At 26.9% G+C, this 19042-nt stretch overlaps 1 protein-coding gene across 6 annotated transcripts in view; it reads right to left on the minus strand.

Moving 5' to 3' along the window:
- The window catches only part of LOC122848551 (fasciclin-1), a 149507-nt gene that overhangs the window by 120280 nt on the left and 10185 nt on the right, over nucleotides 1-19042 (minus strand). For 5 of the 6 annotated variants that reach the window (XM_044146701.1, XM_044146699.1, XM_044146698.1 and 2 more), the window contains exon 1: nucleotides 9199-10086. The exons of the other annotated variant lie outside the window; for it this stretch is intronic. In XM_044146701.1, the coding sequence (XP_044002636.1) occupies nucleotides 9199-9315 (117 nt within the window). In that variant the 5' untranslated portion in view covers nucleotides 9316-10086. Of the gene's footprint in view, nucleotides 1-9198; nucleotides 10087-19042 lie in introns of those variants that run through there. 6 annotated transcript variants of the gene reach the window in all.

The raw sequence follows: 19042 nt of genomic DNA on the forward strand, positions 1-19042 counted from the left end.
AGTTGAAATATTTTGATTTGTTTGACAGTCAGTACTCAAAAATTTTGGATCCAATAGTGTCATTGGTTGTCTGCTATTGAGTGAGGCATCAACATGATCGTTTGATGTTTGATGAGATAATATTGGTGGTACATGATAATCAGTTGATGTTATTTCGGGTGTCAGTGTTGGAGTAGGCACAATTTTATTATTATCACTTGGATGATTTGGACTTGTTTGGCAGTCAAGATTTTTTGATTTGTGAGTAAGACGATTAGTACCAGTTGATGTTGTTTGTTCTGATTGAGTAGAAGTTTCAGATGGATTAGCAACATGACAATCATCAGTTGATGTTATTTCGGGTGTCAGTGTTGAGACATAATACCTTATTATTATCACTTGGATGATTTGGACTTGTTTGGCAGTCAAGATTTTTTGATTTGTGAGTAAGACGATTAGTACCAGTTGATGTTGTTTGTTCTGATTGAGTAGAAGTTTCAGATGGATTAGCAACATGATAATTAGTTGATGTTATTTCGGGTGTCAGTTGAGTAGGCAATAATTTTATTATTATCACTTGGATGATTTGGACTTGTTTGGCAGTCAAGATTTTTTGATTTGTGAGTAAGACGATTAGTACCAGTTGATGTTGTTTGTTCTGATTGAGTAGAAGTTTCAGATGGATTAGCAACATGATAATCAGTTGATGTTATTTCGGGTGTCAGTGTTGGAGTAGGCACAATTTTATTATTATCACTTGGATGATTTGGACTTGTTTGGCAGTCAAGATTTTTTGATTTGTGAGTAAGACTATGAGTACCAGTTGATGTTGTTTGTCGAGCCAAATCTGATTGGGAATCCAGCTGATCAGTATCCTTTGCATTGATATGAGGATCATTTGATATTCGTTGAGATGGTGCTGACGATAATTTCATTTGATTAACTGGACATTGATCCTTAAGGGACTTTTTTTTTTTTGACTTTGTGTTGCTCTCTGGTTGATATTTTAGTTTTCTTTTCATACATAAATTACTTATTAATTTATTGTATGTCATTTTTCTTTTATTTTCAACAGAACCTGCAGGTTTTTTCTTCACTGTACTGTTCAACACAGCGTACTCTGTAACAGATGAAAAAATATACCATATTAAACATAGCAGTAAAATTTAAATTGATTTTTTAATAATTTTACCTTTGACTGCCATTTTTACAGTTGTAGGAATACCAATTGAATTCGTTCCACCACAAGCAGAATATTTACCCAGTTCTTCTTCTTTCAATAAATATATTATTAGTTTTCTTATCATTTGATGTCTATCGTGACACCATTCTTCTTTTATGACCTGTAAAGCTGACGACTTTATCCAGCACTCTCGATGATCAACGAGCTTTACTTTACCTTCACCTCCAACTTGCCATTCTTCAAATTTGTTATTGCTTTCAGTACTTTGACTATCTTGTTGCTTTTTTGATGTTGTTGACAGCATTATTTTCATAATAGAAACTATTGTCTCCATGGCATTGACAACTTCTGGAGTTACTGTCAAATAAAAAAAAATATATTTTAACAAAAAATTAACTTGAAAAGAAAAACAATGATTGTAAAAGGTAATCCTGGTGGATATTTTTTATTTACCTTTTAGTGATGCAAATAAATCAGTTAAATTAGTATCACATTTATCCTGGACCTCACTTCGATTTATCTCCATTTCTGGTATGATGTTTGATTCATCATGGAATGTTTTCTCTATTTGTGGCTCTTTTTCCGCAAGATTTGTGAAGCCCATTGAATCATCATCAAGAACAATTGATGTTGAAGAAGTTGATATGCTTGGAAGAATCTGGTTGTTGAATTCCATACTTACTCTTTCTTTGTTCTGTTTTATCATTTTGTTGTCCAACTTTTCTTGAGTTTTTTTTACAGGTGTTGGTTTTTTTGATTTTTTTTCCTTAAAAATCATATTACCTTCTGCATCTAGACCAGATTCATTTAAATGTGCTATTTTCGACTCTAAATTCGCTTTCCTGGCTGTATGTAAAAGAATATTTGTTAAATTAGTACTGTTTATTAATAAGAATATAAATTTGTAATTTGAAAAAAAAAACGAATAAATAAAAATAAAATTTTAGTATTTAAGATAAAGAGTAAATTTTAAAAAATGAACTTACTACTTGTTTGTACAACTCGACCTTGAACTCGTTTGTCATTCAATTCTATAACCACCAAGTCCTTGGGAAAAAAATTTTTTCCCTTGGTTGCATCACATTCTGGCCACTCAACTTGACCTTTTGGAACCACGAATGATTTTTCATTTTCCTCTGTATCACAATATACTAAAACGTATGCACTCATCGTGGAATTGATAAATTGATTTTTTTATTTAATTTATCGATATTATTTTTAAATAATAAAAGATTTATTTATTTTACTAATGCAGAATTTTAAAAATGAGGTTAGGTGCGTTATAACAGTCTTTCATTAGAAAAGAAAAAAACAAAAAAAAAAATTTGTCAACACATGTGTCATCAACATGAACAACGAGAAGAACATTAAAAAATTACAAAATTGCAACGTCTAAAAGTTATTATTTCAAGTTATTTTTTAAACAATTTAAAATCACTTTGACACAATCCACAATCACTCAAAATTATTTAGCATCTGATTAGTTCCATGTGTTGACACTCTTGCTTGAGGGATGCACTCAAATTCAGAGTGAGCATTATTCCCCTACTTAGGTTTTTGTGCAGAGCTCCCTCTCAATCTTTTGACTAGAGGTAGACATTGTTATGATTTCTTCAGCTGTCATAAGATCTCAAATGTTACAATAGTTAACCTATACATTTTTGTGCACAATTTATTGTTGCACAAGTAAACATCTAATTGTTTTATTTAAATATAAATTATGGAAAATAATATCAATAATAAAAGATCCACACCAACTACATATGGTGAATATAAAAGAACACGCCGTTATGAGATACGCAGAAAGCAACTCAAATATCAAGAAGATGAACAACAACAAAGGTATTTATCTTCAAATTATTTATTTTATTTGTGTAAAATGTATTAACATGATATATAACTAGAAATATATGATTTATAATATAAATTAACTCAAAACGCTACGATATTTTTATAGGGTCAATAATGTTGAAGAACATCAAGTCAACACATCAAATTGTAGTCAACAAATGGATGAAACTGTGGAACATCTAGGTATAAAAAAAGCTTCTTCATTCTCAAATAAATAATCATCATTGTTGAAAATGATTAAATTTTAATTTTTGATGAGCATAACCAATTAAAACAATATAAACCTGTTTTTTCAGATATCGACAACATTTATGTAAATCCGAACAAACCAGTTGAAAGAAATGAAGAAAATGAGAGTATATCTGGTATTATTATTTTCATAATTTAATTTTCGTTCTTGATTTACTTTTTTAAAAAAAAACAAATTTGTCAAATTAATTTATTTTTTCCAGATGATGGAAATGACTGTGATAATAATGAAGATTGTCAAGATTGGTTCCAACATGAAGATGTGAGATTCCAAAATGATTATAATGAGTATATGAGAGAAAGAGGTAAAATTCAACTCCATAAATCATACATTGATAATTTGGCCTTTCTATACTACATAAAAAATATGTAAAGATATTTTGATTTTTATGGATTAATTTAAAGATAAATAATCAATTTTTTTTTTAGCTGAAACCCATAGAGATGGCGATGATGATATTATTTTACCGAATAACGAAGGAACCCATCAAAATGTCTTAGACGAGAATATTGAAGAATTAGAAGATGATCATGACCAACAAGAGGAAAATGATGAATATGAAGGAGATCATTTGTTGTATGAAGATGCGAGAATTACCTTGGACGAAAGTTTGTTGGCAATTTTAATTTTTTATTTAAAGTATCATCTCAGTGGTGAAGCGTTGATTGACCTTTTGATACTGATTGAAAAACACTGCAAGACTCCCAACTTGTGCAAACGAAGCCTTTACTTGTTTAAACAATATTTTCGAAACTTTCACACTCGTTCAAAAAGGCATTTTTATTGTTCGAGTTGTTTACACCCTTTGAAAACAAATGATTCTGTTTGTCCAAACTGTCCTAGTGATATCAAAGGCACAAGTTATTTTATAGAATTATCTTTAGAAGATCAGTTGAAAACATTGTACAATCGTGAAGAATTTTATGATTTATTGCAATTAAGATTTGTTAGAAGAAAAAAAAACGTCAATAATTATGAAGACATTTACGATGGTAATGTTTATCAAGAATACAGTCGCCCAGGAAGACCACTTGCATTATCACCTGATAACATTTCTTTCATGTGGAATTCTGATGGTGTCTCTATTTTTTCCTCATCGAATTACCAAATTTGGCCATTTATTCTCAGTATTAATGAATTACCTTTTAATGAAAGATTAAAAAAAGAAAATTTATTGATAGGTGGTTTATGGATTGGTCCTGAAAAACCACTTCCACCATTTTTTTTACGTGGTATATCAACTCAATTAAATCAAATAAAAAATGGTATTACCCTGAATCCTGATTGGCTAAATGAAGATGAGGTTTTGAATGTTCAAGGCCACGTTATATGTGGCACTTGTGACTTGCCTGCTAAAGCTATTTTTTTAAATATGCAACAATTCAATGGGGAGTGGGGCTGTTGTAAATGCGAATTACAAATTTATAGAAAAGACAAAATTCCTATTTATAAATATCAAAAAGAATTGAATCTTCGTTCTCAAGATGATACAAATCGATATGCTGAAGAAGCACAACGAATACGTCGAGAACGTGTATCAAGAGGACAAACATTGCAGCCACATGAATGTCAAGTCAAGGGTGTAAAAGGACCTAGTTCAATCGCAAAATTTCAGCCTCATTATATTAGAACAACTGCAATTGATGTAATGCATTGTGTATACTTGGGGGTTGTCAAATCATTGCTTCATCTTTGGTTTTCAAGTAAACACTCTCGAGAAAAGTGGTCTTTTTCTCGGTCTTTAACTTTAGTTGATAGACTATTACGTGAAATGACACCACCAGATTCTACAACACGACTCCCTCGAACCATCTCTGAACATTTTAAATTTTGGAAGGCTCATGAATTTAAAACATGGTTCTTTTATTATTCTTTGCCAATTTTGGAAAGAGTAATGACAGCTGATAATAGACAAGAATATTTTATTCATTATCAGTTTCTTGTTAATGCCATGATATTATTGAATCAAGATAGTATATCAGACGAAATGATTGATAGAGCTGATCAAATGTTACATATCTTTGTTGAACAATTCTCTAATCTTTATGATGAAAAATTTATGACAGCCAACTTACATCAACTGTTGCATTTAGCAACTAATACAAGAGACTTTGGCCCAGTTTTTTTGACCTCATGTTTTGGTTTTGAAAACATAAACGGTGAATTATCATCATTAGTAACTGGAACTAGGTTTTCAGGGTTACAAATAGCAACGGGATTATCCTTTTTTTTAGCTATACCACGACTAATGGACAATATTGGACAAGACAGTATTGTTTTTGATTTCTGTAATCGTCTTTCTAAATCAAAAAAAAAATATAAATCTTACAGGCTATCTCATGACATTTATGCTATAGGTGCAGTATCTAAAAAGAACGATTTATTGGATTCTATCAGGAATACGTTGCGAATATTGAATATTAGTGGATCCAATGTCACTTTGTTTTTTCGATTAATGAAATCAGCCATTCTTTATAAATCAACACTCTATTCTCGCCAAGGCAGAACTAATTCATCTTATGCAAAATTTATTTTTAATAATGAAACGTCTTTTGGAAAAATCCAATGCTTCATCCAGGTATCAGACTGTGCGTGTCTGTCATATTGTGCTAATGAATGTCATGCTCAGTACTTTGCCATAATTAAAAAATGTGTTGTCTCATCTCAGTTTAATGAACAGGGAATTAACTCTTCTCTGATTTATCAGTGTACCTTGACCGAGGATGTCATCGCAATCGAAATAAAATATCTTGTATGCGTCTGTTTTTATATAAAAATAACACCAGAAAATATTGAATATTTGATTGAGCCAATTAATTTATCAGAAGCAGAATAATATGTATGGAAATTTATAAATTTATTTGTACATAGATTGCTATTTCATTCTGAATAGAATAAAAAATTGTGAATGAAGAATTATGTTTTATTATTTACCTGTAATTTAATTTGTTGAGTCAAAATTTTTTTAAAATTCAATTTTTCAGGACTTAGAAAAATTTATCTCGGGTACCTCATGAATTTTTTTCTAAGTCCTGCAAAAAAATTAGACTCAGAAAAATATTTACAAGTTGCTTAGACAAAATTTTTCTAAGTTTTTCGAAGGAAGCTAGTGGAGCTCCAAAAGAGTCTTTGCGGAGCTACTTGTGAAGCTTGGGATACAAAATGGGAGCTCTTAAAAGAGCTGTTTACAGTTTCACACGTATATACATATATTTTTATATTTTTATACACAAAATATATTCGTAGCTGTAAGAGAGCCTATAAGTATTTTCTAAACCCGTATATTCAACTGTAAAATACATATACGTATATATATATAATATGCGCAAGATAAAATATATTTATATACACACAAGTGAGAAAATATACAATGGATAAAAGCACAAATGTATATATGTGGTAGGTATAGTCTTCGAGGGCGTGTGCGCGGAACGTTTGTTCAAAATATCCGGCTGTGGGATAAAGTGAAGAAGCAACCATAAGAGAATATATGTGATCATAGACAGTAAGAAGATATGTGGGCACATGCATGAGGGAACTTACTTTAACGTAACTCATGCGGGATTAGATTTACGTTTTTTAATTTTTTTTTCTATAATCTACATTAATTTTTATGATTTTTTTTTATTATTAATTTAATTTTTTAACCCCCCGAAATGTAGTATTATTAATAAGTCATACTATATTTTGTGTGGGAAAAATTCAACATGTATTAATTGATGAAAAAAAAAAAAAACCATATACATAGAAATTCAAGACAGAGGAAAAATAAAGAAACAAAAAAAAAAAAGCGTAAATGTAAAATTGGAACAGCACTGCCCTTGAGGCTAATACTTAAGGTCATGTTAAAATTAAAAATAAATTTTTGGGTATTAGTGCGAAAAAATATATACATATGTGGTGTACGGTTACAAGAGAAACACAGACAAGAAAAAAAAAATAAATAATAATAATAATCTCGAGTGTATAGTCTTTGTCGACATACGGTTTGCCTCCGGGTTAATGCCACCATGTTCGTTTATTCCCAGATTCACAAAAAGATGAGCTTAGAGAGCAAAAAAAAAAAAAAGCTAATAAATATATCTATATACCGGAAGGATAAATTGAAAAATACATATCAAAAGAAAAAAAAATATATAATATAGCAAGAACAACAGAATAACAATAATAAAAAAATGAGTGTAGAGTAAATAAGAGGTGGTTCCTATAAATGAGCCAAGAAGAGGAGGTAAATTTTTTTTACAATAAACTTGGGTGTATACAGACATAGTATAGATATTGTGTATCAAATAAAATTCATCGTAATGAAGGGCGGAAATGAAGAGACATGCCTGACACAGTATTTGTTACTAGTGACACATTCAGGTACATATATTATATACAATATTCAGTATAAATAATAATTATGATTATTTTTTTTTTTTATTTTATATATACAATTGAGTCATGCAAGTATCGACTATATGTAAACACACAACATTACACACACATACTTGGTGATTAATGAATTGAAGTGTATGCGTCATTTGTGCGCATGTATGACGATAATTTTTTTATACTGACTCTTATTTGCTGTATGAAAAATGTCGTCTTAATATCGTCATATATTATTGTTTTTATTTAACGACATGAAAAATAGAAACGAACGAAAAAAATTGTAGAAAATATATATAATAAATCATGACACATATAGCTGGATACACAACTGTGTATGTATATAGAAAAAATTTTGAAAACAAAAAGATAAGAAAAACAACTTTTGATACAATTTTTTTTTTTTTTTTCTTGCCACCTGCTATTTTGTTTTATAACAAAATAAAGCAATGAATAAAAAAACGACACCTGTGTGATGTTTAACAAATGATTTTTTTTTCCAACTAAACAAATGGCTTTATTGTAAATGACAATAATATTTGAATTTCTATAAATTGATACTTGAATAAATCATCAAAGAATATCAAATAAAAAAAATTCAATATTAAATGATATAGTTTTATTAAAGCTTAAAAATAATAACAATATGTAGGTCAAAAAATTAAAAAGTAAAATTCGATAAAATTTTTTAAGGAAATAAATGATGGAAGAACCAAGTGACATTTTTATGAGTAATAAAAAGCACCTCTTGTGATTAACGTAGCGAAATAATGTTCAAATATTTTTTGTTTCTTCTTGTCATACTGGTAATAAAGATAATTACCAATTACAATGACAATGAGTAGGTACTCATACAAAATGATATTATCAGTTGAATTAAAATATACCTATATACATTAAAATAGTATTTAAAAATTTTTTTTATTAACAATTAATAATGAAATGTTGATCTACGCAATTTTAGTACTTTGATAAAATATATAGACATAAAATGAAAGCTATAAAGTGCCAATATCAGTAGAAATTTATAACTTAGTTAAGACAATTAAATTAAAACTTAAAATTGCATTTGTTTTTTTGTTAAAAAAAATCAATAAAAAAAAAAATTATGTATTATCTTTTAACAAGATGACAGAGAGAGAAGAAGAGAGAGAGAGAGATTATATTGATAAATAAAAAAAAATATGTATAGATAAAACTACAATATAATTTGAATATTATTATATTATTATATCTTCAATATAAATTTGACACTTGATGAATAAAAGATAACGCAATATACCAACTTTTTTGATATACTGAATTTGGAGTTTTTTTCGAGAGTATTCAAAGAGTGCTTGAGACTGAGGGAATCGATAAAGGAAGAAAAAAAAAACAAGGACATTCGACAGCAGCACCTCAAGTCCAAGGACGCGAGAATAAAAACTGGAAACCTTAGACTGCTTATACCTGAGTCACGACCGCAAAAAAAAATAGAATTCCCCGGTAAAAAATATATACATGTATGTTTCCAAAAATTTTAAATATATTTATTGTTAATTAAATTATTGTGTAAACTTGCCTCTGATAAATCTGAGTCGTCGCGCATTTTCACGTCGACGGTGACAGCTTGAATATTCGGGACAACATGAAGTCCCAAAAAAATGACAATTGCCACACATGACATCTTCAAACACATCTTTATTCGAAAAACTCTTTCAGTTCACAGTATATATTGAAGAAAAAAATTTTAAATTAATTTTTTTTTTAATTTTCACTAGTCACAAAACTCAATCACAAAACTCTCACAATTTTTTATTTAAAAAATACATATATATTTAAATTTATATACTGTAATTTTATAACGACAAATACGACAGCGCACAATTTTTAATGAATTTAATTGTCCACGTGTGACAGAAAAAAGTTAAAAAAAAAAAAAAAAGCAAAACGATTGAATTAATTAAAAATGATAAATAACAACCCTTGAAATTAAATTTCAATGACTAAGTTTATTATAATATTTTAATTTATTTAATGATAAAATTGATTTAAATATTTGAGTTTAATCATGAATAAAATTCAACAACACACGAGAACTACTCGGCACGACGTCGAACGAGCGACTGCGCTATCTCGTGAGCTCATACAACTACGGCCCTCAAGCAGTCAAGATCAGCCAAACGACTCTGTCTATGATGCCTGCACAGTTTATACCACAGTGCCCAGAGTCCGACAATAATTATTTATTTATCAATTGAATTAAATTACCAATTATTTTTTATAATTAATTGAATCTATTTTTAATTATTAATTCATTGATCAATTTTAATTTTATTGTTACTATATTTTAAATTTTTTTATATTGATTTTTTTGTTTTTATTTTGGAGCCAATATTAATATGTGGGCTATAAAGGTGAGACCAGGTGTGGACAAGAATTATTTTTTTTCACGTGGACGTGTCAACAAGACCATGGATAAAAGCAAACTGCGCCCCAGTCATGCCTGGACCCTCATTGACCCCTTCTACCCTCTATATCAACCACCCAAAAGCTTCCGGAGTTCTTTGGCACGCCTCCCCCACTATTTACAAATTTACCCCACCTAAATTTATATATATTAAGCAAAAAAAATGTATTCATCTTTCACTCTTACACATATTGACTTATCCTTATGTCACTTTGCTTTTCATCGTTTTTATTTACCTTTACCCCGACAAGACATACAAACGTCATGAGATTTTTTTTTTTTTTTTTGACTTGTAGCGTGAGTGCGTGCGTGCGTTCGCTTATAATATAAAGCCAAATACATTTTTTTTTTTTTTCGAATATATATGTACATACAAAAAAAAAAAAAGGAAAAAATACACACACGTGACAAAACCTCTTGAAAAAAAAAAAACGAGATCTTAATTTATGTTACAAATATATATATTTTTTTTGTTTATTCATTTTTGTTTGTTATCATTTTAACCCTGTTCATTCTCAAATTTCAATGTTGTATAAACTAAATTTTAAATAAACTAAAAAATTTACTATTTAAATTATTTATTTTTTTGATTTTAAAAAACAGATGTTTATATATTGTATATATAAGAATTTAAAATCAAAAATAAATCATATGATTTAGTAGAGAATAAAAAGGAAAAAAAAAATTATTAATAATTTATTTGTAAATATAAATAAATATTAAAATTTTTTAAGATTGATAATTTTCAAGTATGATATATATTTTATATGATATACTTCAAATTAATGCATCAATAAATTTAATTTTTATGCAAGTTGCATTTTAAGCATTACTAAATCAAAAAAAAAAAAAAATTAAAATTCATCATGACTAGAGATTATCATTTCACTATACGTATAATTGAGTGGAAATGCAAATCTGGCATTTATCAAGTCAAAATATGCCAACGTAATTCAAGGATCAAAAATATTTATTTACGTTTGTGGCTTTACCAGATGCCACTCAATTTACGTCATATTGAAAATTGAATGTACCCCAAGTAATGAGAGAAAATAAATGAATATGATGATTTTTTATTTTTCCATTATAATTTTAAATAGTATTTGTTGAATCAAAATTTAACAGCATAAAATTACCATCATCTCAAGTATCTCATCAATAATAATATATAAATATAATAATTGAATTTTCATTTGCACAGTGTCGTTAAAGAAAAAAAAAATTCTATATTGATTATCATATTTTATTATTTAACGATAGATAAATTGAATATCATTTGGAAGTGAACGCGCATGAATCCTTCGGTAAATTCAGATTGATCGTTATCAATTAATTTCGAGTCTGCGATGACGACTTCCGGTCATGTTACGACCTTGTCATACAAGTAATATTAAATGACAGTAAATCGAAATTTACTGTAGGTCATATTGACGTAAAAGAATATTTCTAAATGAAAATTTCATGAAATTATTCTACGAGTATTTAAACGACAACGAAATTCAAGTGCCCTAAAAGTTTTAGAATTTAATTTCAATTATTTTTCCTTTTTGATAAGCATTAACCAATCACTACAGAATTGAAAAATCTTTCAGGCGATATTGTCTTATTTAAAATAACAAATAGATAGAAAAATAATTTCCAATATCATCTTGATATTTCAAGTATATATAAACAATCAATAAAAAAATAAATAGAAAATAATATTTTGTAAAATTCACAAAGCTATCTGAATTTTTTATTATTTTATATTTTTTTTATTTTAATTAAGTTTGAAGATTTTTGTAGAAAATACAATGCCATAGAGAAACATGATTATATCAGAGTAACTGCCAATCCTCTTATATAAATACTTGAGCAACTAGAAATTTGCTTTAATGGTCAGCTGTATATCAAACAACTCGATCCAATATAATTATCATGAACAATACACCCCAAACCAAATTTCGTATGCAATCTATAACAGGAAGTATATAAATATTTATTACTAGGCCATCATTAGCTTTGGAAATAATATTCATTTTTTATTTAATTATTTTACCTTAGAAAAATGATAATAATAAATAACAAAAAAAAAAAAAAAAATGAAATATATATTATATTTTCAAAGAATTTAACTGAAAGAAAAGTTTTTTTGTTTTTTTAAATATTTTAGAGGTTTAAAGAGATTTGAGAAATAATTTGGTTGACCTCATCTGTGGCAATGTGGAATTTTTTCTAGCCACAATGAAATACCGAGGAAATTTGAGACTGCTTAAAGTTGTCGAGTAATTAACGTCAATTATGGTTTTTTAATTTATTTTTTTTTTTTTCTCTACTATTGTTAGGGAACGAGAATTTAAAATTAGGACATTTTTTTTTTTATAACAATGCATTTTTTATGGAATAATTAATATTAAAACTCATGTTATATAACTCATCATAAATAACAAACAAGTATAAAATTATTTTTGTTTTATAATTAAAAATAGAATTATACGAGTTTCATTTTTTTATATTAAATTATTTATTTTAAAACTTCAATCGCATTCACTACACTAAATATAACTCCATTAATTAACCGAGCATCATTTATTCTCTGAGCTTGACTTTCACCCTTCCAACTTTCGACCCTTAGTATTTTTTTTTATATATTTATTTTTATTTTTTTTGTATTTTTGCTTTAGCCTTGTTTTATTTTAGATTTTTTTTTTTCTTGTTTTTTCATTGTCAACTGAGAACCGAGACTTTCTCTTTGCCATAAACAAAAGCCACCCGAGAGTTGAAGTTTTTTTTTTTTTTTCTCTTCTTTTTCAAATATAAAAAAAATAAGGGAAAAACCTTGGAATATATATATAGGACAACTTTTCTAAAAGTTTGGCATTAATATTCGCTAGTTTAGCATTCAACTTTTCTTTTTTGTTTTACTATTATTATCATCATCATTTGTGTTTTTAATTTTCATTTTTGTATAATTTCTTTTTTTTTTTCTTTATTTTGAAGCATCTAGCCTCAAGCATTTTTAACCCCATATAGCTTTATAATCACCTGTGGCCTTTGCGTAATTTTTCATTACCTCACTCTAGTAGAAAAAATATCACGAATAGTATCTCATTTTTATTTTCTCATCTCTTTTTGTTTTTTTATTTTCATCTCTTTCTTTTTTTCTCTCTATAACCCTTGTTATTTTTATTGCATTTTCCACTATTGTCTGTTTATTTCTATTTATTTTATTTAAAAAAAAAAAAACACTTCCATACAGTTATTCAATTTTTCTATCCGTTTCTACAAGTAGTTTGAGGCAACTTTATTTCTAACTTTTATCACTATTACTGCCTCAATTTCGTGTGTATATGTATAAAAAAGATAAAACATCATAAAAATAAATAAATAACTTGAGCTTGGTTATTTTTTTTATTTTAAAGTTTTTATATACATCAAAATATACATAAGTATCTTGTTATAAAAATACCATAAAAAAAATAAATAAATAAAAAAAAGCTCCTAGAAATATAGACAATATTCGAAATATTTAAATATTAAAACACAACTAAGAATGAATAACTTTGCAAACATGCATTTATAACTGTAGAAAAAAATAAATAAATAAATGAATAAAAATTTTAAGAACCGATAATCCATCACTCGTATATAAAATAAGACGTAAAATAAAAACTTTTGACTTTATACAGGTGTCGCAAATAAAACACGCATGCAGATATATCTACAAACAAATAGTGTTATGGTAAATAATATATATCTTCTGTATATGTATCAACTCTCAGAGCAACTTAGCATCTTTATTTCTGTATGTTTATACAACCGAGAGTTTTAGTAAATGTATATACACAACACAAAGTGCATATACCAAAAACCCTTTTCATTTCTTCGACTAGATTTTCCTACACCATTTTCTCATGGGATACATATCTCAGCCCATCTTCAATAAACATAATTCTTACTCAACCACATGTCTTTATCATATAGAAAAATTTCTATATATTTTTATATACAAATTATTAACACATTGCCTTCTATAGGAGATTGATAACACGGCCAAGTATTTAGATACAGAAATCATGCTATTAATTGGGCCGCCATTAATGCATTTACCTATTACAACCTGGCGCGTTAAACACCATTTTAAATATTAAAAAATTGCTACCTATTAATATTTCAAAAAATTAAAAATATTAAAATTTGCTAAAATTCACACTATAATGTAAAATTTTCGCCAAGACAAGATCCGATTAATTTGAGAAATCACTTTTTTTTTTTAAAAATAAAAATAAAATTAAAAATTTTTCAAATTCATGTTGGAGGAGACATTATACGTCAAATATTTTTTTTATAATAAATGTTTTTTTCCCTGCTCTTGTTGGGCACTAATTCAAAAATAAAAATTTAAAAATTCACACTAAATTATGTTTTAACTAACTGAGCTAATGATTGCGATATATAAAAATTTTAAAAGTTTTTTTGTATCTTGTAAAAAATTTCAAGCTCATTTTACGATTAAAATTTTTTTAAAGATGCCAATTATTCAAATACAAATATATTTATTTATTCACGAATTTTAATGTCTATTGTTGATTTTTTTCTATTGTCTTGTTTTTGTCAAAAATTAGCTTATTTTTTGTATTTATTAATGGCCAGCCATGAATTTGCTATTAATTGTCTGGATGACCCGCAGCTGCTTACCGCCAGCCATGAATTTTTTATTAATTGGCCGATAAATCGTATTCATTAATGGCCAGCCATGAATTTTCCATAAATTGTCAATAAATATTATCCATTAATTTCCAGCCCGCTGAATTTGTTACTAATTACAATATGAATGTCAATTATTAAATTTCCAGCTATTAATTTTGCTAAATGAATTCCGATGAATATTTCTCCATAATGGCCAGTTATGAATTTGCCATGAATTGCCGATGAATGGCAGCTATTAAATTTCCAGCCAAAAAATTTGTTGGGCAATTTTTTGATAACGGTAGCCATTAATGGCCAGCCAGCGAATTTGCTGGCGAATTGTTTATGAACAAAAGCCATTAAATGTTTAGCCAACAAATTTTCTATGAATTGGAATATGAACAGTAGCCATTAATTGCCAGTTATGAATTTGCTATGAATTGTCGATGAACAAAGCCATTAAATGGCCAAAAATGAATTTTTTATGAATTGCCGATAAATTTTAGCCATTAAATGGCCAGCTATGAATTTGCCATGATCGGTTAATGAACTGCATTAATTAATGGCCAGCAATTTATTTACCATTAATTGTTGATTAATTTTAGCCAACTTAATAATTATGCAATAAATTTAAAAAAGTCTAAATAATAAATGGCAGCTATTGAATTAAAAGAAAATTACAAGGAAAAAAAATTTTCTGTAAGACAAGACTGTTAATTCCGGGCAAATACAATAATGGACTGAAAATTTGCCAAGTATATTTTATACGTATCTTGCTTGGCTACCAATCATGGGCTGCCAGTTTATCATCTGCATGGCCATATTTCCATTCTTGGCGATTTCCTATCGTAAATTTGATACACGCGCCTTTTTTTATATCACCTTCTATAAGTTTTCATTTTTCATTAGATTTTAGCAAAAAACACAAATTTACATTCGGCAAAAAAAAAAGAATGAATAAATTAACGAAAAATTTTTTTAATTTATTTATTTACTTATTATCAACCGCCAAATACCAACACGTAATTTTAGTATCCAATAACATCAAGATTGAATGTTTATTGAAATTTATGCTACTTATTGTGTCAATTTTAAAAATATAAAAATATTTAAAAAAAATTTTTGTTTTAAATTAATTATTCACACATAAAAAACACATAATTCACAAAAATTTTTAGTCTAATTGCATCAAGATTCATGATTAATAAAAGTTGTGCTAGATAATATTCAATCTAAAAAAAAGATAAAAAATATTTAAAAAAATTTTGTTTTTGAATTAATTCTTCACACATAAAAAACACATAATCCGCAAAAAATTTTAAACCCAATTGCATCAAGATCCGATGATTATTACAGAAAGAAGTAGCTTTTAATATTTTGAATTCAATTTTTAAAATTTAAAATAAAAATTTTTTTTGAATTTATTTTTTCACACATAAAACACATAATTCAGTAATGTAAAATTTTAGCCCACCCATCAAGATCCGATGATTATTAAAAAGTTGTGCTAGCTTAATATTTCAATTTTAAAAATATAAATATACAAAAATTTTCTTCTAAATTTATTTCTTCACACATGAAAACACATACTTCTAAAATAAATTTTAAGCCTAATTGCAAATTGAAATCCGATGATTATTAAAAGTTGTGCTAGCTTAATATTTCAATTTAAAAAATATAAAAATATTTAAAAAATTTTCTTTCAAATTTATTTTCTTCAATAATATGTAAAAACACATAATTCGCACTAAATTTAAGCCCAATTGCATCGAGATCTAATGATTATTGTAAAGTTGTGTTAGCTTTCTTAATATTTGAATTCTTTTTAAAATGTAAAAAATAAAAAATTTTTTTTCAAATTTATTTCTTCACATTATAAAAACACATAATCCGCACAAAATTTTAAAGCTCCTAATTGCACGAAAGATTCATATTTATTGAAAAAGAAGTTAGCTTAATATTTGAATTTAAAAAATGTAAAAAATAAAAATTTTCTTTCAAATTTATTTCTTCACACATAAAAACATACAATTCGCGAAAATTTTGAGCCCAATTGCATCAAGATTCTAATAACTATTGGTAAAAGGTGCTAGCTTAATATGTCATCAATTTTAAAAACATAATATCAAAAAAATTTTGTTTACTGCTTTTTATTGTTATTTTTTGTTGCTAACAAAATAACAAAAAATAATAGAAAAAGGCAAACAGAAAGAAATTTGTATGAGAGTAAGTAAGAAAAAAACAATGACCAATCAAATGTCCGGAAGACCGATGATGTTTGTCCTTTTTATATTAGGAGACATTGATATTTCAAACAGATTTTAAATTTAATTAAATTAATTGGCTGAGACATGTGTTAAACATGCCAAGAAAAATATTATCGCATATAAATTTTTCTCTGATAATATATTATTTGATACAATAAATAAATCATTGTTAAAATAATAAAATTATACAAAGTTTTATTAACGTTAAGTAATAAGGTTTGTCAAAGTTTCAAGGTATTTTGTTAGTTTTTTTTTTAAATTCCAACTGTGTATACACAGCATATGTACATGTTTTAGTTGACTTTGTTATGTCACTGTTATTAAAGCTCTCATGATAATAAAGGGAGAGTTGTGGTTAAATTTTGGTTTGAGATGTAAAATTTTGTAAAAGTATGGCAATGTAGGAACAACAGAATTTCAATGAGTATGCATGAACTCATCACAGCAAAATTGTTATGAAAACTTGATGATGAAAATTGAGTTTTTATTATCATAACAAATTTATATACACGTGTCATTGTATTTTCTATTTACTGATATGAAAATTACATTTTAACACGAGCTAATTCAAATATAAAAATTTCTTGGCAAGATGTAACTGTTCACTCTCAATAAGACTCATAAAAATAAATTCATAAATATTTTTTTTATCAAACAAGATTAAAAAATTTTATTTATTAAATTTAAAATTAAACAAGTTATTATTTAATTATAATTTTTTAAAACTTGTTAACATAAATTTAATTAATATTTTATTATATTTTTAATTAATATTTTGTTTTAATTTTATTTATGTTATTTTATTAATTTTTATATTATTCTATTTGAAATTATTTTTTAATTTACAACTTGCAAGAAAAAGAATTGAAAGAAAAAGAAGGTAGTGTTGAAATTAAATATTTCTGTCAGAGTGTCCGAGACTTGAAAAATAATATGAAAAACCTGAGAAAATAGAAGAATTTTACAAAGATGAAAACTTGATTCGTCTTGCTTTGACCCCAGTGGTCTCAGGAGAAACTGTCAGTGGCCAAATATTATTTTCTCATTCACTGGCTTCTATATTTTTTTATCATTTTTTTTTTTATTTTTCCTTTACAATTTATCTCCACAGAGGTTGCTCTATTTTTTTTTTTTTTTTTTTCATCACACTAGCTTTTAATGCAATGGTCCAACTTCTTCAGTGACCAGACGCACCAGGTTTGCCTTTTTTTTCACTTACTTTTTTATATTCAACTATTCACGAAAAAATATACTTGACGTTTATTGTGAATCATCCTTGGATGTTCAACCTTTTTACAAACATTCTTTTTATCCTTTTACTTTCAACTTTTTATCAACACCCACCACCAACAATAATATTTTTCTTATTTTTATTTTTTTTTCCCTTAAAAACCACCTCAAAAAAAAATGATTTAGCAAGCTTTTTTTTTTTTTGTGACAAGCTGTCTTTCGTCAGATAGAAAAATGAATTACATATCTCTCATGAGTCATGACACTTTTTTCATAAGAATATCGAGTTTAAAAAATAATCACTAAAGAACTTGTGTATCTACAAAAATGAAGAGACACTAAATCTCAATTTAAAGTTAAACAAAAAAACTAAAGGCAATATACTACACAGATATAAAAAATTCTTTAGAAAGAACAACTGCATAAAGTCTTAATAATAAATTTTATCAATATCACAATACAGTAAAATTTCTGCGTGTGTAAACAATAATGTGACACATGTGCCGAGCAAATTGAATGTCAATGCCAATCTTTGTCTTTTTAGTCCAAAGATTATCTCCCCAAGTAGTTGTGGAGTAAGATTGTGACGGATCTATTATAGCATACTATATCTTCTTCCAATTTTCTACTTTTCTCAAATATATCCCAGAAATTTCGATAGATTTTTTGCTCTACTTTATCACAATAAAATATAAACTTTATCTTAAAAAAAAATAAACTAAAATAAAAATCTAAACTTATTATTTTTTAGGATTTATTTTACTTTAATGATATAGATAGATGAAAAAAAA

This window comes from Aphidius gifuensis, linkage group LG2 (genome assembly GCF_014905175.1).
Source record: "Aphidius gifuensis isolate YNYX2018 linkage group LG2, ASM1490517v1, whole genome shotgun sequence".
Taxonomy (NCBI): domain Eukaryota; kingdom Metazoa; phylum Arthropoda; class Insecta; order Hymenoptera; family Braconidae; genus Aphidius; species Aphidius gifuensis.